The sequence below is a fragment of the Leiobunum rupestre genome, chromosome 1 (assembly GCF_980474605.1).
Source record: "Leiobunum rupestre chromosome 1, qqLeiRupe1.1.hap1, whole genome shotgun sequence".
NCBI lineage: Eukaryota > Metazoa > Arthropoda > Arachnida > Opiliones > Sclerosomatidae > Leiobunum > Leiobunum rupestre.
Genome location: NC_143384.1, coordinates 44,972,913 through 44,990,857, shown reverse-complemented (window position 1 = coordinate 44,990,857; position 17,945 = coordinate 44,972,913). Strand labels below are relative to the sequence as shown.

The 17,945-nt window shown below is 36.2% G+C and overlaps 1 protein-coding gene across 2 annotated transcripts in view; it reads left to right on the top strand.

Annotated features, from left to right (window-relative positions):
• The window catches only part of LOC149963061 (guanylate cyclase 32E), a 118,276-nt gene that overhangs the window by 81,409 nt on the left and 18,922 nt on the right, over positions 1 to 17,945 (top strand). For both annotated transcript variants that reach the window (XM_090180361.1, XM_090180362.1), the window contains exons 7-9: positions 9,853 to 9,943; positions 12,864 to 12,936; positions 15,571 to 15,721. In XM_090180361.1, the coding sequence (XP_090036487.1) occupies positions 9,853 to 9,943; positions 12,864 to 12,936; positions 15,571 to 15,721 (315 nt within the window). The remainder of the gene's footprint in view (positions 1 to 9,852; positions 9,944 to 12,863; positions 12,937 to 15,570; positions 15,722 to 17,945) is intronic.

The window sequence follows — 17,945 nt, the reverse complement described above, 5'->3', positions numbered from 1 at the left end:
TCGACCTTTTTCTCGATTCCACTATTTTACGGGTTCACTCTGTCCTTTCGACCTTATTCTCGATTCAACTATTTTCCTGTTTGACTCTGTCCTTTCCACCTTTATTATCATTTTATTCCCATTCCACAATATTAATTTAAAGCAATTTCCGAGATCCTTTTCTTATCAAACCGTGAAGAAGAACACATTTTTTCGTGGAGCCTTATACTACCAGATTTCAAAAACCTTTGCGTTTAAGATTTAAAAAGATTGCGGCTTAGAAACGATGTTTATACAGTATAGGGATGCCTACTTAGGTTTTTCATAATTAATTGCGATAATTTAAAATTCAAATACTTAGCTCTTTAGATTTACAAATATTCTTAGTCTACGAAATTTCTTCCTTCCCTTCCAAGAACGTGTTCGTAAAGGTTCTTAAAAAAAATTCTGGAAAACTTCGCATGCCCTAAGGAATAGTAATTATTAAGATGAAAGAAATTGTCTGGAAACGTGTCCCGATACATAGTCTATAAAGTTTCATGGAAAATTTGGTCAAGATGGCGGCCCTGGCTCAAAGGCAGGGAATGATGGCGCAAAGAGAGTCTACACTAACCTTTCACAGTAGAAATAATGACGTCGCGTGAAAGCTATTTATACATCCGGCGATATATCCGAGGGGAATCAAACAATCCTTATATTTTTTATCTTAAACCCTCGCTAATTAAGTGCCTTATTAGGAAGAAATAATGCATTGATTTTCTTGAAGGTCCAGACTACGCCGTTTCAGCAATACCTCCTAATTGGGAAAAATAGGTCGTGCCTGATAAACTGGCTAAAGGTTTGGTTCACACTAGTAGAAATTTGGTTTCTGTACGAGCAAACAGAAACGTAGTTAATCGATATTATTCTGTTCTAACCACCAGGGTTCGACATAAGGATATTTTTTTAGTAGTCAGCCTGACCAGTGAGCCTCTTATCTTAACATATTTTAGTAGTCACTGACTAGTGGAGGTAAAAATGGGGGTATAAAAATAAGAAGGACAGCCAAAATTTTGCTTAACCCGTCAGAATTAAAATAGGAGTTAATTATAACTTAAGCTACATGACTTTGGCCGATCACAAATTTTTTACGACTAGTTTCAAAAATGTTCATTGATAATATCATCAAATGACGTGTTTATTTGAGATCGAGATTCTGAATCAGAACTTGTATCAGGTGCAGTGGACTCTATGGACTCTTGGTCCAGGCATGCTCCCGGTGGCCCTGAATTTACCATTGAGAAAAATCAATGACGCAATCCGCGGTCGATTAGTAAAAGCATCAATAAAAACGCCTCGTACCCATCACAAACCAATAACTACAACGAACCCAACTTTAAGATAAAATCAAATTATAAAAGCGATGCGGTGGTACAATTACTGACCTAAAATTAAACTTGAAATTGTAATTTATAAATGCAACTATAAACGTATTCCAAAAAATTAGTAAATAGTAAGTAATATACTATAGAGACAGATACTTCATGGTTTAAAATAAACTTTTATTAAAAAGAATATTGGGGAAAAGTTTATTTTAAACCATGAAGTATCTGTCTCTATAGTATATTACTTACTATTTACTAGTTTAAATTAACCATGGTTAAATTTTGCGTTTATGAGTATTCCAAAAAAGTTGAGGCCTAACCAAAAATATAATTTTTAATGAAATTGAGCTTAAAGGGGAATTGTCACCAAAACCAAAATTTACGAGGTTTTTTAAAAGAATGATAGAAAATATATCAATGATTATGTCCCTGAAATTTATATTTTTTGTAAAAGTATTTAAAAAGTTACGCTACTTTTGCTGCAACCTACATCAAGCGGCTCCAAAAATTTCCGAAATCGTGGTTGAACTTACGTGCAGCGCCAAAAGAGTGAAGCGGTAAAAATTTGCAAACATTTTTTATTGTAAGAGATTTTTAAAACACGATGAACTACAATCTACGAATATAAATCGGGTAAAATTCCAAGGAGAATGTCGTAGCAGACGACGGTTCCGACCGAATAATGATAAAACCGGGAAAAATAATATTTCGCTCGCGAGATGACGCTGCAGGTAGGTTCAACCGAGCGGTTCTGAGATTCTCGAGTCAGTCGGGGGGGGGGGGGGATAAAACACGAACTTGGTTGCTAATAATAAATCGAATACTGAAAATATTTTACATGAAATTTTGAGTATAACCATTTTCGGACATCCTCTATCCATTTAAATGGTTTTTAACCAGTTTTAGTGTGGTGACAATTCCCCTTTAAAGCCTTATAAGGCTCGTTGACCCAAAATAAATTATCTGCCTGATTACGAAGTTCACAGCTACGCCGCAAGATAATTTGGCACTGTGTAACTTCCAGGTAAAGGATACGAGGAATTTCCTTGGCCATGTAATAATCGCTTGAGGTCGAGACCTATTAAATATTAAAACTCTTTTATCACGAAAACTGATGCTTACTTCGGTGAATTATTAAGAATTTTTTGAATCACAATATAAAACTCACTATTATAAACACTCACTTGAATTACGTATTTTATGTACATTTTATACATGTATAAAAAATGTTTTTTTGGTTTTTACCACCATTAACTGAGTCTGGAACCCTTTCACCAAAGTAGTTAAAGTACAGACTCTTTTTTTTGGAATTTTGCTGGGCGCGTCCATGTTGAGTTTACCACCCTTAACCCCCATTCTCCGTTTCCTTTGACCAAAGACCCGAGCCTAGACCCCACACCGGTGGTTCCACGTAATGGCCGACTAGCGGGCGGCCAAAAAGAGGGGTCGAAAAGACCGCGAAAAAGAGTGTATATGTTTAAGTCTTAAACTTCTTGACGATATTTGCTAGTCGAAAATTGATAAATCACAAAAATGGACAAATACCGAAGTTTTGTTTTCCCGATCGCTAAAATTGGAGCAGTGAGGTCATGAATTTTCCAGTGATTGTTTTATCATATTGACTTTTCTTACCCCGAGGAGGTTTTTTTTTGTTTCAAACATGGCCTTTATTGGCGTCGAAACTAAAACACAAAAAGCATATTACTTCGAAAAACATTTCAAATGAGCGTAATTGACGTATTGAGCGACAAAATCAATGAGAAAATGGTTGCAGAGGTATGTTGATTATGTAGATTAAATCAAAGAGTATAAAAACTACGTAACCTAGAGATATAATGACGGTCGAAAGCAGTAAAGGAAGTTGTAGCAACCGGGGGGGGGGGGAAGGCACTCAGTGAATTTGCACTTCAAATTTCGGTACCGCAGCGCCACTACGGCAGTATTTAGTACAATAAATAATAAAACCGGAGAAAAATGGCAGTTACGGTGTTGTGGAGGTGCTAAATTTGGCATTTTGGATATTTAATTGTCTAATATCTGTCAATTCAAAAAAGTGACAGTAATTGGTTACTGTTTCGTGATTTTTTTAGTTAGAATTTGTGGATTCGTTGTTTCGGTGTTTATTTTCAAAAAGTGAAGAATAAGGCGTTTGTTCTCTAACGTTGCCAAGTCCTAAAGGTAACCAATTCCTTAAGGAATTTTCAAGAATGTTGAACTAAATCAAAATGATTGCCACTTAAAACTGCCGTAGTGGCGCTGCGGTACCGAAATTTGAAGTGCAAATTCACTGAGTGCCTTCCCCCCCGGTTGCTACAACTTCCTTTACTGCTTTCGACCGTCATTATATCTCTAGGTTACGTAGTTTTTATACTCTTTGATTTAATGGTCACTGCTTAAATTCCAAGGCTCAGATTGCCCAAATTAATATTCGGATTTTGAGGTAATGTAATTTCTTATTGCTTGATGTATCATTTACAATTTTAACACCAATGATTGAAGAGCAATACGTGTTCGGCAAACTAACGTCGTAAGTGGCTGACTATAAGAGAGGTGTTTCGAGGAAAGCCTTCTACCGTAGCGACACCCGTGGATTTTTTTCTAAGCTTTACCGACCCCTCCGAAATTGAGGGGTTTTTCGCCCTTTAAAGAGACACCGAGCTTAATAATTGTAATTCTTATCAGATATTAAGAGAACGTCTACAATTCCGGTCTAATTGTCTCCGAATCGATGCTTAGGACTTTGTCTAAAGAAAATTCTGTTAAACCACTTACTGTACACTCTGTTCGAAAAGTCTTCGGCACTTAATTTCATTTTCTCAATATCTATAAAAGGTAGAATAGAGACTTGGCACTCCGTAGCTTTGGCCATGGCCGCCATTGTTGTATTATTTTTCTCCCCACGATAAAAACTATTTAAAAAAAACTGTGACGTACCACTGCCAAGTCCCTATAGTGTTGTAAGTCGGAAAATTTCCCGCTCGGAAAATTTTCCGGAAAATTACCGAGGCCTTTTTTCCGGAAAATTTTCCGTATTTTTCCGAAAAATATTAAAAACTTTTTCATTCCATGATTTGTCTAATATACATATTGTTTGCAAATTTAAATAAAACGGCATTTTCACCTCATTTTTTCTAATCTAAAAGTAAAACTAAACCTATAGACTAGTTTAAACTGGTTGAAATGTAACACTATTAATGTTTTGTAGTATGTTTATTGATATTAGTCATTTTAAATCGATAAAAAGTTTAAAACATTAAAAACCCTTGAAAAGTAATTTATGTTTAAATTTTTTATTTTTCCGATTTGCGGAAAATTTTCTGGAAATTTTTCCGCATTTTATTTTTCCGGAAAATTAACAACCCTAAGGTAGAATGAGGAAACCAATTGCATTATTAATATTTTAAGATTCTTTGCCGTATGCAATAGTTTCTGTTCGCGAAAAAGCGCCATCTTAGCGGGAAACGGCAAAACTCAAATTTCACAACATTTAAAATAACACCGTTACGGCGCTAAAATTGGCATTTTTAGATTCTGCATGGTCAATTCATTGATAGAAAGTGCAAAAACGCACTCTAGAACCAGCCTTTGATGAGATATGGCCTTTTGAAAAATCCGTGGAGAATCGCGATATAAACGGCACAGATAAACAAAATAAGTCCAAATTCAGCAACTTTTAAATCAGATGAACTAGCAATTTCTTAAGGGAATGGCAGTATCAAAATATTATTTTGGAGTTTAAGCAAAGCTTAAAAAACATTTTACCGGTAAAGAGCAGAAGGATTAATGGAAGCCTAGAAATAGCGATAACGGTTGAGAAATGAGATATTAAAAAAAGCCTGTAGAATTTATACCGGTAGAGAGCTGAGAGTTTAAGTAAGTTATACTGCTAGATAGTTGATAGTTTAATGCTAAAAAGATTTGGATGTTAGGAATTGGGACTCATGATGTTTATCTGTACCGTTTAGGATATCAAGACTCGCCCCGATTTCAACTTTCTAAATATGAATTAACTAGGCGGGATCTAATATTGCCAGTTTTAGCACCGTAACGATTCTTCCTTTATTTTATGATTTCTCCTATATTTCAATGTTTTCCTTTATTTTTCTATAATTTAACCATTTTTCCTACATTTTCCTATAATTAGATATTATTTGGTATTTAGCACGGTTTTTTCGAATTTCCCGCGTGCCTAGTTCGCTTTTCGTAATACAGATGGCGCTCAATGTAAAATTGATAAAATGTTAACTGATTCTCCAAAGAACTGCACTGAACGGAATTAAGAATATCGTCGTCTGCTTAATAGAAGTTCCTTTTATATTACAACAAATTTAAATTTTATTTATGCAAATTTTCCTATAGATAATACTCCTATATTCTCATATAAATCGACTGTTGAATTTCCTATATTCCTATACATTTTTTGGGGTTTTTCAGTGGTCACCCTGCACGGTGTTATTTTAAAAGTTTTCAAATTTGAGGTTCGCAGTTTAAAAAGTATTGATTCAATTGGTTTCGTCACTCTACCTTTTATAATAAATTAAGTGCAAAAATGGCAACGGCCGAAATTTTTTTACAGAGCTTACATATTTTAGGGGTAAAACTCCTATAGTAGCCACCACCCCCGAGTTTATTTTTTTGTGCTGTGAAAGTGGGCCGTTAAAACTCTACTTTCTTCAGGAGATACAATTCAAATAGAATAGACGGTAAAATAAATTCCAACGGCTTCCCAGCCTCTGAAGGGTTTTTGAATTTGGGGGTACAAAAGAAGGGGAAACGTTTCGTGACAGCATGGCTGCCAGCCTCCCCGCTTCGCGACTTTAATAGTCACTGAAGTCATTTCAACCGTTTTTTACGTCTATTACGATTGATCTCAGTTAATAATTTGTATTTTAATTTAAAGAATTCAAGTTATAGGTAAATTTACAGTTAAACAACCATTTTGTGTTGCTTTTATTCCCGAAATATAACGGTCAGTTTACTTAGATGGCGCCACGTGCTCTACGAAGAATCACGATTTACATATTTGTTACTCGGCGACAGTTAAAAATTGGTCTCTGCGCATGCTCCAATACCAACCAATCCGGTGTTCCCTCCCTGGCTAGTGTCCAGTTTTTAAGTGGCAATGACGGTTTAAAATTGCACCCCCATTTATTTTACCGTCTATTGTTTGTGGTTTAAATCAAGTATTTTTTTTAAAAACTTCAATTATACTTTAATGTATTAATAAAAATGAACAAAACAGGTTCTCTAGCTAGATTACAAGTGGTATTTAAATTTCGAATCTATTTACATTTTTGTAAAATTGCTGATTGGTTTGTCAAGAAATAGAGGCATGTTATATTTTTTTAAAGTATTAGTTAAATTAAAAATATCCGGTTTAAATGAAATAAATCGATCTTTCGATTTTTTTGAAAAACAAATCAAACAATTATCCCATTATGAAACACAATTAGTCAAGGTTTTCCATTCGCTTGCCCTTTACAATAAGCGATTTAGAAAACGTCAGTGGTTCTTTGAAAAGACCAAGACAGTATAAAAAAAATTTCCATTTGTATTGCGCTGGGCCTTTTTGTGAGCAGATCAGTGTTGGGCATTTTCGTCAAAGAGCCACTAAGCTCACTCATCGCTAGCATTCGCTAGCATAATATCCGCTCACGCTCACGCAATTTTGATAGGTAAAATAAGCGCCCCCTCTTTCCGCTCTCTTTGAGCGGTATAATAAGCGCTCCTCTCTTTCCGCTCTTTTTTTGAGCGGTAAAATAAGCGCTCCTCTGTTTTCACTCTTTTTTGAGCAGTAAAAAAAGCGCTCCTCTGTTTTCACTCTTTTTTGAGCAGTAAAAAAAGCGCTCCTCTGTTTTCACTCTTTTTTGAGCAGTAAAAAAAGCGATCCTCTCTGTTCGCTCTTGTTTGAGCGCTGAAATTGGCGATCCTCTCATTTTCGTTTCGCGCTCTTTTAAAAAACATTTTGCCGCTCAAGTTCGCTCATAATAACAAAAGCGCTCACTATGAGAGGAGCGGTGCCCATCACTGGAGCAGATAGAAGTCCTTTTCCTTTGTTAGAGGTTCTGTGGGGAAACTGAGCGCATCCTTAGAACGCCGCCATAAAATATAAAGACCCTGTTCGGAAGTCATTTTTCCCAAATTAGGTCTATTTCCAGAATAACTTTCTATCTTTTATCACGTTTGAAATAACGGCAGTTTCGGCTTATGGCGCCAAAAAGGAGTGCATTTTAGAGAAGAAAATTTTGTAATGACGGTTAGCTGAGAAGAGAATTAATATGTTACGCACGCTATATAAAATTATACGCAGCCAAATTCTTTCAGAGCTTTAACATTTGGTTTCAACGGCTTTTACGACTAACGACCTTAAGATTCAAAAGTTTTACTTATCGTAAAATGTACCAACGCTCTTTTATTATAGCTCCATTCGACATTTTGAAGGGCATAGTCGTTTAAATATTAAAAGACTGTTCTGTTCCTTCTATATAATCTCTGCAAAGGAACACCTTAAGTGTATTATCTTTATTACACTTGGGTATGGTAGCTACTAAGCTCGTTTCAACATGGAGTTCTTAGACAAATTATCAGCATTAATAAACGGAGGTATGAAAATAACTAAATTGTCACTTTTTACTCTTTAAAATAGCTTATATAATCATTCGTACTTAATGAAAGGGATGCTGTTGGCTTCTAATAGAACCATGAACAAACCATGTATTTTTAATAAGTATATTTCTTAACTCAGTGAGGTATATTTACGATTATATTTGAATATCGGTAGTTCAAGCTCTTTCTTTTCTGTAAATGACATACTGCCTGGTTGCTGATTTTATAATATAATTATTAATTTTTTCAATAATGTCAGCAATCGGTAACGGAAAATGGACAATAGATGAAACTTTAAAGTAAATTTGGTCTTAACCATCTTGTTAAAATGGGGAAACAATATCACGTGACTACCATATCACAGCCAACTTCGATTCGGTAACACGTGTTGGCCGTAACACGGTAAAAAAATAATTCCTTCCAAATACTTAACTTCCACATTTCTATAATAAGATGTTTTAAATAATAATAATAATTATATAATTTAGAAGAATCGATTAAAATATTAACCGCCATTAGCAAAATAAAATGAATAATAGTTCGTATTTGTTAGGATAGATGGCGCTGCAGTTCTCCACAATATCACGTTAAAAAATTTCCAGCCACCGTGGACTTTATAGTTTCGCCTATTCCGATATTGGCCAGAAATAATTGCTTAGAATTGGCTTCAGTTAAACTTCTTTTTGTTCTTTTCATCCCCCCATAATATGGCAAACGCAAATTCGTTAAGCCTCGACCCGGAAGCGAGGTTTAGCTTCCTTTGTGTTTGCAGTCATTTCAAAAACTTTCTGTTCCGCTTTCGTTGTCACAGTGGATTTGCAAATTGGCCCGCGTAGCCTTCTTCGGCAAATTAGTTTCGCAAAGAAACTGCAGCGAACTTTCCCCTTTCTCTTTATCGCGAGGCCTGGTTTCAGGCGGGAACTTCGCTGTTGGTGGGAAAGAGCACTGGGGCAAAGGCTTAAAGATTTCGCGGCCCTAATTAATCGCGCGCTCGATGATTCCTTTGAAAGCTTTCTCTGGTTTTGGCGGGGAAACATTTGATGAATCGCCTTTCGTTCGACTTCCGGCGTTGAATATTAAGCTGATTTTTTAAAGAATTGCTCTCGAAAGACACCGTTGAAAGCAATTTAAAAGGTAGTGTTTTGGTGGAATTGGTTCATTCTGTTGCCTGAACAAACTTTGGTGGTCTTAAAACAGTTTGAATTTGATACGTTTGAAATTGATTGATTATTTTATCCAGATAAATAAATATCTTACTTTCAATAAGTTCCCAGAATTTCCTTTACCACATTTGGCGTTGGCTGGGTATCACCAAATTTATTCAATAGTTTTATTTAGAGCTCGGCGTTTGGATAAAAATTAACCTCTTATTTTATTTTTATCTACAACCTACAATTATCCCAAAATATAAATTATTTTTTGCATGTTAAACCGTTGTTTATCCATGGATAATATCCATAAATAAACAGTTAGCCAAAATATTTACGATTAATCAAAATTTTGTGAGTTAATTTATTTGTTACGCAGAGCTCTAGGCTTTTATTACAGCGTTTCAAGCTAAAATAGATCTTAGGATTGAGGGTTTATTTTTCAACTCTTATTCAACAGAAAAGGATGATATTATTCTTATGGCTTTATTAATTTTTATGTCGTTAGATAGGATATTTCAAGCTAGATTTCTAAAATAATTAAATTCCATCTAACAACTTACATATTTTTCGGAAGTAATAACATTCCATCTAATAACATATAGCAATATGCCTTCATATATTTTTGCAAAGAAATGAAATTCCATCGAATGACGTACAGGAATATGCGAAGATATACGGATTTTAACTTTTGGTCAAATAATTAAATTCCATCGAACATATTTCATGAATATGCCTTTTTCGGTTTTTTTTAGGTGTTACATTTATGGGAACCTATGGAGTGGGTGGGTTCTGGCCCACCACTAGATGAACCACCTTGCGGATTCCACAATGAGAAATGCACAAGTAAGTTAATAATATTTCAATTTCAAATCTGTTTTCTCGGTTAATACTAAATTAAATCTAACAAGTTGGCAAGCCAAAATATACCTCTCCTCGGAAGAATTGTCCCTAGCGGTATTAATTTTTCGAGATGACTTTTAAAGATATATCTCCGCAATTCCGAGTTATTTACTAAAAACGTAATCCCGGTTCTATCCCGCACGGTATAAAATTTTAATTATAATTAAAATAATTGAGACGAAACAACCGAGTATAATTTATTCAGAATATTATAAATTAAGTAGTTACAACAGCGAGTTAGATTCACTAAAACAATGCACAATTGAATTTAACCCTATTTACAGTACAAGTTTATCAGTTAAATATAATACGAAGCCAATTTTAATGAAAGAAATATCTACAGAGGATATTTGTATTTTTCTCGCTTACGAAATACTTGCCGCATCTTAACCGCTCATTTTATTTCAAATTAAACATCTTAATCAGTCGAGAAAACGTTTAAAATAAATAACGAAGTAATGACGACCCAGTTAAAAACCAGACCAACATAAGTGTAAGCGCACGATGTATACAACTCGATAAAATATACGACTGAAAAACGAAATAAAATACAAATAAAACGAAAGATATTTAAAATTAAAAAAACTGATCCTAATAAAACGTAAAAATACCCTCCACATCACGCACATTCGAAATACGCAGAATTAACGTTATACTATATCCAGTTTAAAATATTAGAGTATCAAAAAATAAAAATAACGAATAAAAAAATACACAATAACAACCCAATCAATCAGACTTCAGAAACAAAACTCATAGAAAAATATTATAACGCAGTCAAGCAATCAGACTTCAGAATCAAAATAATTCATAAAAAATATTATTACGCAGTTAAGCAATAAATTAGTTCAAATATTTAGAAATCAAGCAATAGAAAATATAATATCAAGAAGCGCAACACCTTACCATTCACAAGTACGATTTTTCACGTTATTATAATGAAACCGGATAAGCTTTTGGGCATGACTTATGCTCTGAAACGTTCCTCTAAGATTGGAGGTTTTTGCGGGAAAAAGGAAATAAACTTAAAAAGTAGTAGATACAAATATAAGACAAAAAAAAACCAACAATACCAAAGATTAGACAAAAAAGAACGTAATCGGGATCAGTTAAGAAACACAACAAAAAAGCGTATCCGAAACATGATTTCACCTTAAATTTCATACGTAAAAAATGTAGACTTTAAAAACCATTAATATACTCTTCCGAGAAGCTGAGTTTATAATTTTCAAAGAAGAGTAACATGTATCGGTGGTTCTGTGGTAGAACAATCGCCTGTCACGCAGGAGGGCTCGGGTTCGAAACCTGGGCGGCGCTTTCGTTTTTAATCAACAGAGAATACGCTACATTAGAATTACTTCGAGGCAATAATTTAAATGGAACACGAAATTTCGTAACAACCAAAATTTAATACTCTGTTAATTTGTAATAAACGCTTCCGATAAAGCTGAGGGTCTAATTTTCGATTAAGCGTAATAAGTGTCGGTGGTTTGTGGTAGAACGTCCGCCTGTCAAACAGGAGGTCTCGGGTTCAAATCCCGCCTGATGCGATGGCAAATTGATACTAAGATGAATACCGTAAACAGTTGGTGGAAACCCTGCCATTTGGACGTTGAGACGTTTATCGTAACCCTCAGCATTCTGTCCGTCCCAAAAAGTCAATAAGAAGAAATTGGAGAGCAAAGACGCATATGCAAATTCAACACTCACAACCGCCATTACACAAACTCAACACTCACAACCGCCATAACAAACAAACTCAATATTCCTACACTACACATAAACATTGCAACAAATTCCCATTACAACCGAGCCGAAACCGACGCGACGGTGAGCGTTAACGAAAACAACGACTAAACGCACCCTACGCAACCGCAACTTTAACCGCAACTTTACCCGTTAACGCTCACCGTCAGCCGGTGGTTTTGCCAACCTATAACAACGATTTCACGACTATTGGACTTTGCCCCCGGTAACGCGCTTTGGACTTTGCCCCCGGTAACGCGTTCGCACACACACAGACACACAGACAGACACACACACAGAGACGATGATTGTAAAACCCCTCCTAGGGGACTTTGTCCCCTCGGAGAGGTAAAAACTATAGCTTGCTTTTTAAAAATTATAAAAAAAAATTAAAGGAGCTGTAGGGGGTGAGTTTAGAAGTATGCCTGTTTTTTCCCATTTTCCTACGATGAGTTAAAAGAGCGCCAGAGAGCTTCAAAGTGTGGCCTACTAGCCCCTGGAAGCAGGCTGTGACAAGCGCAAAACCAACTGAACATTTCGGGCAACCCGTGGTCGACGTACTTCGTTCCTGTTCTGTAAAACGAACAACTCGTTTGTAACGAACCAGTCGCAGAGAAGTTCGAGTACAAAATTAAGTAACGTACCCAGAATGTGCCTGTCTCACGTAATCGACGATGGACATTGGTAAAAGTTCGTTCGGGTATCTTTCCTGGTAGAGAAGTTGAGCAGCCAAAGTAATGCCATCCGCTAGTCCATACACGAAATGAATATCGCGGTCCATCACGACATTAAATACTGTTTACTTTTTTACGCTGGTTACCTCGATCTGTTTACAACGACCTTTTTTACCTATCACACGAACCGAAACCTTAATGTTCGCGTTTCCCTGCTGCTTGGTTTTGCGCTTGTAGCAGCCTACTTCCAATGGGCTAGTAGTCCACACTTTGAAGCTCTCTGGCGCTCATTTAACTCATCGTAGGAAGATAGGAAAAAAAACCGCCATACTTCTCAACTCACCCCCTACAACTCCTTAAAATGTTTGCATAACCTTTTGAAACACCCTGTGTAATGCAAGGATTTAATAAACTCGATGTTGATATCGTAAATTTATTCTTAGTGTGGAAGATCGCCACTGGTGTCACAGGAGGCGTTTTCCTAGCTTTGCTGCTGGTCGCTTTCGCAGTTTACAAGTAAGTTTCCTGTTGGTTAATTAATTAATGTACTATTGTTATTTGTGAAAGGCTGAACATTAGCGGCTTTAAATAAATCCAAGGCTCTCAAGATTTTTTCTAGAAATGGGTAATGGTCTTCCTTTCTTTGATAGCTATTTAGATAATTTCTTATCGGCAATGCACTTAGCTTTTATTAATGTGATTTTTTTAAAACCTTCGTTGCTCTTTTGTAATGGTTTTTCTTTGAAAAGAGTGACCTGACACCTTCAAACGAACGGCGGTTTTAATTCATTTAAGTACGATGTTAATGAACCAAGAGAGTGACTGACTTAACTTTAATTAACGTACTGCTAATTCTTGTTTACAAAATCAGCTTAACAATGTATTGTTGATAACGACCACCTTAAATTTCTTCGCTAATGACCGCATTTGAGCACTTGAGATTTCGGTGGTCCTTAATGGATGCAGTGTATACCTAAATAGCGACCCCAGTACGTCTTGAATTTAATTTAAACCGTTTGAGGGTAAATATAAGAGTTTAAATAAGGAGTCAACGAGTCTCATCAGCGACTGTCAACTTGTTAGACAAAGATAAACAAAGAGAAACCAATTAATACTCAAGTTTGGTAAGAAGTGTTTTAAATTTCCCGACGTACTGCTGCGGTCTAGTAAGCCTTCGTGGTCATGAGCTAGGCCTCGGCGTAACCATTCGCGAATTAATGAAGTGAAAGATCCAATAAACGTTTTAAGGCCCGGCGCTAGATGGCGCTTGATAGAGTGGAAACTACTGAGTGACTGAGAGCGAAATAAATTGACAGAGACGCGACGAGCACTTTCTCTCTCACGGACTCTCGCAATTAACGAGATACTGCGAAATTTGTTGCTGCCCCTGCGGGTAGGGGTCGCTTATCTCTCGCTGAGTCGCTGTCTCTCCATTACTTCTATTTGGAGATTAGGAGGTCAAAGGCTGCGTTAAACCCGTCGCTGTGGAGTGTGGCCCCTATTTAGGCCTTGGTCCCAATCGAAGCTACGTTAATCGCGTTACAAATTAACCAAGTTTTTTGGACCAAAACTTTAAGCAGGCAAAATTTTAAAAACTTGCCCAAAGTACCCGAAGCTTATAAAAGAGCTTGACAAGTTCAAAGTAAGAGCTTATTTCTGACAGGTTTTAATTACGACACGTAATGGCATTAACAAACTGTCCAATTTTTAAAACATTCAAATTTATTCCGCAACTACTTAAACTCTTAAATATGTCAATCTACCACCGTGTGTTTTTCTTCAAAGATCTACAATAATTTATAATTTTAAGTAGGAAGGTGACAACTGTTTTTGCATTGAGTTGCAAGATTTTCACTAACTAGTCATGTAGTCAATAGAGTTTTCCCCTAGTTCTTCGGGCTTCCATTTTCATAAAAACATATACGTGTATACTTAACGGTAACCGTAAGCGTCGGGAGCTGTTGTCCTATCTATTATGGCAATAAAGATATTTTCTCAATTGACGTCAATGACGACGAATAAATAATAAAAGTAATTTTGTTGAATTAAATTACCCAATTGGAAGCAGCAGACTACAATTCAGAAAAATTAGCCATTTTTATTTCATTTTTACAACGATTACCGCCTTTAAATCTTAACAAAAACGCAAAAATACACACATAGTATTCCAATAGTTTAGTGTTTAGTGTATCCAAATATTTACTACTGTAATAATAATTAAAACTACTCTGTTGCCTAGCTACATTTTAAGTATTATTAAACATTTGTTATTTTTACCGTCCGTTTGTAGCCATATTGTTTAGTTGTACGTAGGTGGTAGTCATTTGTGATGGATTAAGTGGAATAATTGGTTAAGTCTTTCGCCACAAGAAAACGTACGCCATAAAGATAATAAACCGAGAACAATGCAATCAGTACAAAAATGATTGTGAAGATTTGCCATGGTTTAGGAAGGAAAAAAGTGCTTTACTGTACACGATCAAATAACCCACAATAGAGCCTATAGGTTGAACGATAATTTTCTAAACTATCAAAGCTATCTTAAGCTGTGACGAAAAAGTCTCTTGTAATTCCCTTAACGAAATTTTGCCTTGAAAAAAATTTTTCTTTAAGGTTTAATAAAGTGAAGCGTCTATAGGTGTGATTTTAGAAAAAAAAATTAATGAAAATAGCTAGTTACTCTACGGTTTATACCAGCATGCAACTCCAGGTGAAAATAGCAAATAAACGCTTTCGTCCAATTTAAGCTGAATCATAAATTCCCTATTCAATAAATCAATTAAACATAAGCTAAAATTATCCACCATAGAGATACGCTGTTAATGACAAACAAAATGAAAATAATGACATGAGTTTGCTATGACACTAGCTATGAATTAAATGCTGAAATAACGGTTAATGTATTAAGGAGTGTTAATTAATTACCTTTTATGGCTAAAAAATGTTGACGAGGTGATTATCGAAAAGAGTCTCTAGAGTATTTTTCAGAACTAATGGATTCTTGTTTTTATACAATAGTACGTCAACATTCTGTAAGAAATGATTGCTGCATTTATCGAGTGTATTGGCTGGCTGGGTTAGCTCATTAATTGTCCGGGCAAGGAACGATCGAGCTTTTTTCATATTTGTATCTCTCTTTTTCTTTCGAAGGAATTGGTCGTACGAACAGGAACTGGACAGTCTGCTGTGGAAGATCGAATACAAGGACCTTCAAGTCATTGATCACGTCACTCCATCCGCGTCGCCAACCAATCAAAACGCTCTCAACGGAGGACTTCTGGCCGGCTCCAAAGGCTTACGGGTGACGAACATTCGCTTTTCTTATCTTCGCTTTCTCGAACCAATATAACTATTACTTACTGAAAATATCGTTGTGGTAATTGTTCAAAATGAATTATCGTTTTGACGTACGGACGAAGAAATCCGTAATGGGACCTCCTAATTTTTTCTCATAATTCTTGGGTTACCCCTCATTTTCTCATAATTCTTTGAAGTAGATACATTGTAGTAGCTATTGCAAGCTAACGCGGTGGAGTGCCTCAAAGTTAGGTTAAAATGTCCTGGTGGCTGAGCGAACAGCTGCGAAAACTCTGTGCTCACTGCCCCTTGGGAGTGCCAATGACTGGTCTAAATTTTTACCGCCTTTGTAGTTACATACGCTGACCAACTACGCAACAGGGCATCCGATTTTTAGCCATGCCTATCGTGTCACCAAGGAGCAAAAACACAAGGAGAACGCAGCTAGCCTTTAAACACGCTAACTCAGTGTTGTGTACCAATTTCATTGGACGAACCTTTACGCTGCACGTTTTACGGAAAGGGAAAAACAATTCCCGAATTTTCCCCTTTCGACGGCAGCAGGCGCTAAAGCGTCTAACCCATGAAAAATGTACGGAAGAAAATGCACGACCTTTGACGGGTTGCGTTCTTCTTGTGTGGGGTACTGTGTTTGTTGCTCCTAGCTGCCACTGAGTTCCATTTCAGAGTTCTTTAGTGAAAGTTTATTTACAGTATTCTAAAATAGTGGCGTGGCAGGTGGGGCTCAGGGGATACGTATCACTCCCTAAACGTGCGGCTGTCGGGAAAAAATAAACGTATTTAATAAATTGATGTTTCTATAAAATATCGAAGGTTTCGGGTTTCTGTATGTTGGAAGTCAAATGTAACCCATGTAATCAAATATTACTTGGGCTCATGAGTTGGACAGCTAATATACAAAAATGTTTATACTATTATTTTAATTTATGGAAATGCCTAATAGGTACGGTTCTATGAACCATTTATGAATCAACAAGATCAAAAGTATGTGTTCGCCAAAACCGTTTGAATATGTATACAAAAACACATTATTTTTGTTCCGATGTTATTTTTTTAAATTTGGCCTGGGATTGGAGTTCAGCCGTTGAATGGTCTCTGAAACTGTACCAGCAGCAATTATTATTCCAAAGACGTTGTTTTGGCTTCCCGGTCACGAACATTTCTTTGTTCAACATTTTTCCTGGATGCTCTTGACCTCGAATTGTAAAGTACGGATTGGTAGAAATGTCTTTCAATTTTTTTTTGTCAAGAGATTGTTGGTTTCCATCCTTTGCCTCGACCGACCGTCCAAAGTGGCAGCATCTTCTGAGACTATATACTTCACAAACGCTGATTAAAGTGGGCACACCCTTCAAGAGTGTGCTTGAAATAAGTTATAATTGCACTCCGAACTTCCCAAATGAGATAGTAATTTGCCGACGGGGTACCATCCAAAGCCAAATTAATGGTATCGTTTCATTTACTTGAACAGTTTTTAGGCTTTTTGAGCTACATTTATAAATTGATAATAAATTTAAGGACCTTTGCGTTCCTAAGGGCTACAATTTGAAATTAATGTATTCATTTATGCATAAAGAGAACGAAAATGTTCAGATGACCCGCGGCATTATGGTCTATCTAGTTACCGTATGCGTTTCAGTTGCGTCGAAAGACGTAAAGTTTTTGGAATCAATGAACAGATTTGATTTATATTTAAAGCAAGTTTCGGCTCGGGGTGAAGTGGCTCTTTTTCAACAGATGTCGCTAGCGTCGAAATCAAAACAAGATGCTTAAGCTACATTTCGACCCAAAAGGCGGGACATAAAAGTATGCTTCGCGTTGATTGGCTCGTTTGTAAATTTGTCAATAACTTCAATTATAGTAATTGTTTACCATATATTTTATATCGGATATATAGGCCACGTTCAGTAACAGCAAACGGTTGGACCGTTGAATTCGCATTTGCTACTGTACGACTTTTTTCACTTCCGGGATTGACGTCACGTTTGCAAACGGAGAGTCAACGAAATAAGCGGCGGGAACAGCCGGTTATTTTGTTGATAAACGCAATCGTGACGTCACAGCATGCGGGAAGGCTAGTTGCAGACGACACAACAGACGATATTTTATAAAATTTACAACAATCGTAAAAAAGCGTTCAACAGACGTGGCGTCACGATTGCAAACGGAGATCAACGGTTAATTCACAATTTCCCCTCCGTTGAGCG